Below are 6,274 nucleotides of genomic sequence, written 5' to 3' on the forward strand. Positions count from 1 at the left end.
TTGTTTAACGAGCCGAAAAATGGTTCTCTTCGTCCCTCGACCTTGGTACCGACGTTGTTACCGATATAACTGACAGGTTATCCTCTAACATGCCTTGCTATCATAACCGTGCAAGATATCATCACTCTTTCCACTTTAAACCCACATGGTGGGCCCATAACCCACAGTTCCACAGGATCGAAACTTGACTCTCCGGTACACCCCTGTTCCCAAAGTTATTCCTCGGATTTGACTCCGTATGTAATTCACGGGTCACCTTCCTAGGGATGATCTATTCTAGTATTAGACGCAATACTTATTCTTCTTGCTCTGAACCCCTTTCACCTTCTGATTAGGCCATGAACGATTGCTTGCCCATTGGAAACTTCTCATGGTACCTTCTTACTTTACTCTCGATATTTTCTTAAGTATCTATTCGAGAGTTGCTTTCTACCACATTCCCTGAGTTATCTGCCAGATAGTCAACGTTGTGAGTCGTAAGTACAATGAAATTTCCGAAGAAAGGATGATGAATTCATCATGATGACCCGAAGCAGAGGACTGAATACATCAATGTAATGGATCAACCTCTTCTAAAAGAGCAACTATGACCGAGAAGAATCATTAGAATTTCGTAACCAGATCCCTTCCCCTTATAACCACTCCTAAATCTCGGGACGAGATTTCTTGTAGTGGAGGAGGTGGGAAATGGCAACATTTTGGGAAATTTCAGGAGAACTTGGGGGTTTTGTCTGTGTCGGTCTGGATGTTTGGCGATTCGATGGATGTCTGGTTGGGACTCATTGTCCGGGCATTGGCCAAATGTCTAGCGGCTATACTCCGTGATAGATCAAAATCTTAGGAGTTTGAGTGTGGGGAGAAAAGTTTTGGGGTGGGATGGGGGTGGATTTCATGGGAAAAGGTGGGGTGGTGGGGAGGGTCTAGATCCGCATGGCAAACAACAAGTTCATGGATCCAAATCGACAAAATCTCACAAAACTCAACAAATTGCAAAAAAAAGTTGGTGCGGCTATTTTTTGGTAGGGATTTCTGAATTAGGACAAAACGCAATAAGAATAGGTTAGCAAATGAGGGGATGAGATTCCAAGATGTGAATCAACCTTCTCTGATCCAAGATGATGTAGCTAGGGCGGAACCCTAAATTCGAGATCTTATCACACTAAGAGGTGGGAGAAGGATAGAATCAAGAACAACACAAGAGGAAGAATACTCAAAGACAAGAATTACTCACACATCCACTAAATCCACAAATCTCATACAAGTTTATGGATCCAAAGTCAACCAATGGTAATAGCAAGAGGTAATTCTTCCCATCCCCAGAGGAATTGAGGCCTTGAGAGATAAGTCTTCTCCAATCCCTAGGAGACGAGGCCTTGGTATCCATTTAGGGATCTTCTCCTAGGAGGTCTTGATATCCAAGAGAACTAATAGATGAGCAAAGCTCTCTCAACATCTAATCATATACTTTGCTAACCCTAAGAGGAAGAGGGGGTAGTCTCTTCATAGTGTTGGACGAAATAAGGGAGAGAGAGGGGTACATGTGCCTTTGGCCCGCATAGGTGCCAGATGTCCCTGGACATGCCGGATGTCTGGCCCGACATTAGGCGCCAGACGTTCGGGGCTTGGCCAGACGTCTGACAAAAATTGGCATAACTTCTAGACCCTCCTAGCCGGATTTCTAGGGATGCGTCGAATGTCTGGTCGTTCGATGGGAGTCACCGGGCGCCTGTTTCTTCCGAATGTTCTTTGTTTGCTGGCACCGGATATCCATGCCTTGACCGGGTGTTCAGACACTGTTGCTTTGCGGCGGCTCCACTTGTTGCACTCCTTGCTCCATTTCTGTGAGGGCTTGTCCCTTGCTTCTAGCTTCTCCATGGCCACCTCCTTGGTACCTAAGAACGCATAGCACATCCACTTGAAGTAGCAACCATGTCTCGCATGCAGAAGAAGAAGATTCACTAAGGAGCGAGTTAACCTTGCGTGTGCGTGTGCGTGTGCGGGCGTGTGTGTGTGTGCGTGTGTGTGTGTGTGTGTGCATGTGTCTACGAGCCCTTCCAGATAATACTTGGCTTGGCTGATTGACAAGAGGGTAAAACGTTCCACAATATGCTTGGGAATTAAGTAAAACCGCAGCTATATTAGGGCATTGTGTTAAACTGTCACTCTCTCCGTTCACTATTATAAGATGTTCCAACTTTTTTCCAAATTGGGTGTATATAGATGCACTTTAGTTCACTCATTCCAATCATATGCAGTCCATATTGAAATATCCAAAACATCTTATTGTAGTGAACGGATGGAGTAAATAATAAAGAAAAATATACCCATCATGAATTTGTCGTCGAATACCTAGGAATCATACTCCCGGGACAGGCGATATCTATAAATTGTCCAATTTGGATACTTCTACTCAACAGTCAGATTAGTGCCAACGGTTTCTGCTTGATATTCATGGCCAATTATCAACATGTAAAAGTAACAGGATGACAGCATACCATTGCAAGTGACTATCTGAGTGTTCGATCTTGTGAAAACAATATACAATCATCTGAGTATTGAAGTGCTTACATGGAGTCGATAAATATGTGTCGGGATGCTTGAACATGAAAGCATCAATGAGAATGCCCAAATGCTCCCAATGTATGGTTATTACTCGCTGGATCCGCCATCATCTTTGCTACTCAGGGTTTGTATTATTGCTTCCAACACCTTGATATCACTATCTCTCTTGGCGATCTCCTCTTGTTTTGCCCGCAGCTCTTCCATGTGCAGCTGGAAAACTCCTGCAAGATGAAAAACATAAATGAGCTATGAAGCTCCAGACTAACCTCGGTGAGTCAAATGCTGGTGCACCAGCAAGATGGTACACATACTTGCGGTGTTCTCCAGCTCCTTCGTGACTTCCTGTGCATGCAGCTCTGCAGCTCGTTGAGCAGCTTCAGCCTGGCGTTTTTCTGTACGGGCTCGAGCAGCTGCAGAAATGGCAGCGTCCAGTTCACGTTCCAGAGACTGCACCCTCTGGTCAAGAATCTAATACACAGAATAGAAATACCAATCAATAGGAAAACATACCAAACAACAAACTGTAGAACAACGGTTAACTAGATGCCAACATATATTCGAGCCAATAAAGTGCCAAACTACATTCATAGCTATTAATTGTGCAGGGGAAAAAAACATTCACTGCTCTTGCACAAGACTAAAAGGTATCATGTTGCTTAAATCCAAATTTTAGCTTATAAGGATACTAATGTCGCTAGAAATACACTACAAAAGAAATAATTTGCTAGCCATTAATCTGCAAACTTAATATGCAATCATGTAGAAAATCCAGATATAAAAATAGGCATCTGTGTGCTGAACCTGTTTGATGACTATAAATTCATGAGTACAGGTTGGTGCAACCGAGCTTAAGTATTTGACATACACTTACTCTTGACACCCATTTATCATTACATGTGTAGCCACATGTTATTTGTCAAACACGGAGCCTTCTGTTGTTGGCTTGTTGGCCAGAATAAAGCCGCACTTTAGGAAACTCAGTTAGGGCAAAGTCTATCACAAACCAAACATGTCCTTAGTAGTTCAGATATGAGGGGAAAATAACCGAGAATAGTATGAAATTCATCACATGCCTGTAAAAAACTAAAACGAATGATAAATTTGAGTCATGTATTTGATAAGGTGGTGCATGGCTTTATGCATTCAGTTTCAGAAATCGTTGTCAGGACCATCACATAAATACAATTAATCAAATCAAGTACATTTGACTGGAGCTGGCACCATACATCCTGCCTAGCTCTATCAAAACCCAAGGCAAAGCCAAATAGACTAGATTGAACTGAACCTCTGTCATCTAAGATGCATCTTGATATGAACAGGGATTCTGCGTCGTCTGCTTACTGATTAAGCTCACGCCGATTAGGGGGGAGGCATCTATCTACAGGCCCAAGTGAAAGGAACGGTTTGGGGATCGGAAGCATGGGTAGGTACCTTGATGGAGCGGGCCTGTTCGGAGGCGAGGGAGGCCTTGGAGAAGACGTCGTCGTCGACGAAGACGGCCTTCCGGGCGAGCAGCTTCTGCAGCGACTCGACGTTGGCGCCCAGCTCTCCCAGGTTGCCGATCGCGGCGCCCCACCGCTCGCCCGAGGGCACGGCGGTTGGCGCCGAGGACGACAGGGAGGCGACCGCGACGGACGATTTCTCCCTCTGCGCCATCTCCGCCGGCGATCCCTGGTGCGGTTGGCTACCTACTACTCCTCCTGCCCTCTTCACGCTTTGGCCCCTAGGCTTCACCGCAATCACGGGGAGGAGGCGGAATAAACACTAGGCCCGCTGACAGCTAGGACCATACCGTCAGGTATCGACGCTCCCACTAACAGGTACGTAGGACCACACCAAACCTCTCCCGTTTCCGATAGAAATCTCCGTGCAGCAACCACTCCACCGTTGGAAATCAACGGATCCATCCGACGGCCCGGAAATCCAATTCAGCCTCTTCTTTTTTAACAATGCAAGTGCTCATACATACGCACATACACTCACTTTATGAACGCACACACTCACACTCTACCCTATAAACATTTTTAAGAGACTGAGCCGGCATACCATCTTGAGATTTACGAAGTTACCGAAAATTCTGAGATAAATCCAGGAATAATGCGAGCATCATGATTTGAACACTGATGGGTTGGGATACTACTGTCCCTCTAACCATCTAACCTAATCACAGGTTGATTCGCGAAATCCAATTTGGCTCTTGAGAGCATATGCTCTGCCCATTAAAAATGTTTTTCTTAAATGTTCAAAAAATGATAAAAAAAAAGATATGATCATTGTTACACCAAAACACTACCTGCAATTTTTTAGAAGAAAAGCTCAAGTTTTTTATCTGTGAAAAAAAACAAGTCGAACTACAAATGTTACCTCAAAATATTACACATATTTTTGTTTTTTCACCGAGGAAGCACAGTCATCTCGTTTCGCATGAAATTTGACAAGCACACTTGTTACACTAACAAGAACATCTACGAAAAAATTATAATTTTTAAATTGAATTTACTATTTATTTTGAATTTACTGCTCATTAGGGAGCATATGCACCCAAGAGCCAAAACGGCCCTCCTGGTTCGCGAAATCCAATTCGGAACGCCCCTCCCTCCGATCGTCCCTATTATATTAGGATCACCTCCTTCCGTGCATCAAGCATCTCCAGCGGATCTGTAATTCCGCGTCCCGCAAAATACATTTACGGGTGGCCTGTATTTTTTTTAGAAAAACTCCTGAACCAGTCGAATGATTTCTCTCTCCTATAAACCGTCTCTCCCGCTTGACATGTATCCCCTATTGGGCCCACCCACCGTCTCTCCACTTTTGTCTTATCTCTTGCCGAAGCTGTCTTGCCCACTCATCATCTTCTTTTCTTTCCCCACGTCTCTCTCGTTCGTCCAGCTCCCATGGCAGAGAAGAGATGGCTCCCATGCCAACCCGCGTTGCTATAAAATCAGAGAGGGTCGCTGGAGCACAATGTTGTGCATCCCACTGTCGGAGCCATCCGTTCCACACCCCGTCATCGGAGCCCACCACTACTGAAGGAAATATGCCCTAGAGGCATTAATAAAGTTGTTACTTATATTTCCTTATATCACGATAAATGTGTATTATTCATGCTAGAATTGTATTAACCGGAAACTTGATACATGTGAGGATACATAGACAAAACACCGTGTCCCTAGTAACCCTCTACTAGACTAGCTCGTTAATCAAAGATGGTTAAGTTTCCTAACCATAGATATGTGTTGTCATTTGATGAACGGGATCACATCGTTAGGAGAATGATGTGATGGACAAGACCCATCCGTTAGCTTAGCATGTTGATCGTTCAGTTTTATTGCTATTGCTTTCTTCTAAAGGAAATACGCCCTAGAGCCAATAATAAAGTTGTTATTTATATTTCCTTATATCATGATAAATGTTTATTATTCATGCTAGAATTGTATTAACCGGAAACTTAGTACATGTGTGAATACATAGACAAACAGAGTGTCACTAGTATGCTTCTACTTGACTAGCTCGTTGATCAAAGATGGTTAAGTTTCCTAGCCATGGACAAAGAGTTGTCATTTGATAAACAGGACCACATCATTAGAGAATGATGTGATTGACTTGACCCATCCGTTAGCTTAGCACGATGATCGTTTAGTTTATTGCTATTGGTTTCTCCATAACTTATACATGTTCCTATGACTATGAGATCATGCAACTCCCGAATACC

The 6,274-nt window shown here is 43.8% G+C and overlaps 1 protein-coding gene across 2 annotated transcripts; it reads right to left on the reverse strand.

The window, feature by feature from the left end:
- Positions 1 to 1,347: 1,347 nt before the first annotated feature.
- Positions 1,348 to 4,293, reverse strand: LOC119300685. 2 transcript variants are annotated; one of them, XR_005146603.1, is made up of 4 exons: positions 3,994 to 4,293; positions 2,874 to 3,030; positions 2,569 to 2,783; positions 1,348 to 1,892 (listed from the first exon to the last, which is right to left on the reverse strand). XR_005146603.1 is itself a non-coding variant. In XM_037577584.1 (3 exons), exons 1-3 carry the CDS (start codon positions 4,216 to 4,218, stop codon positions 2,650 to 2,652), a joined length of 516 nt encoding a protein of 171 aa, XP_037433481.1. In that variant the 5' UTR covers positions 4,219 to 4,293; the 3' UTR covers positions 2,423 to 2,649. The 2 variants fall into 2 exon arrangements, 1 of the variants encoding a protein (XP_037433481.1); XM_037577584.1 differs by lacking the exon at positions 1,348 to 1,892 and having other exon boundaries at positions 2,423 to 2,783.
- Positions 4,294 to 6,274: the final 1,981 nt, after the last annotated feature.

The sequence above is a fragment of the Triticum dicoccoides genome, chromosome 5A, assembly GCF_002162155.2.
Source record: "Triticum dicoccoides isolate Atlit2015 ecotype Zavitan chromosome 5A, WEW_v2.0, whole genome shotgun sequence".
Taxonomy (NCBI): domain Eukaryota; kingdom Viridiplantae; phylum Streptophyta; class Magnoliopsida; order Poales; family Poaceae; genus Triticum; species Triticum dicoccoides.

What these genes read in the sequence shown, in the direction of transcription:
- LOC119300685 (XM_037577584.1), bottom strand. Translation starts at nt 4,218, where the DNA reads ATGGCGCAGAGGGAGAAATCGTCCGTCGCGGTCGCCTCCCTGTCGTCC. An exon ending in AACAGGCCCGCTCCATCAAG is followed by an intron (nt 3,031 to 3,993) that starts GTACCTACCCAT and finishes TCTGTGTATTAG; the next exon opens with ATTCTTGACCAGAGGGTGCA. An exon ending in GGAGCTGGAGAACACCGCAA is followed by an intron (nt 2,784 to 2,873) that starts GTATGTGTACCA and finishes TTCATCTTGCAG; the next exon opens with GAGTTTTCCAGCTGCACATG.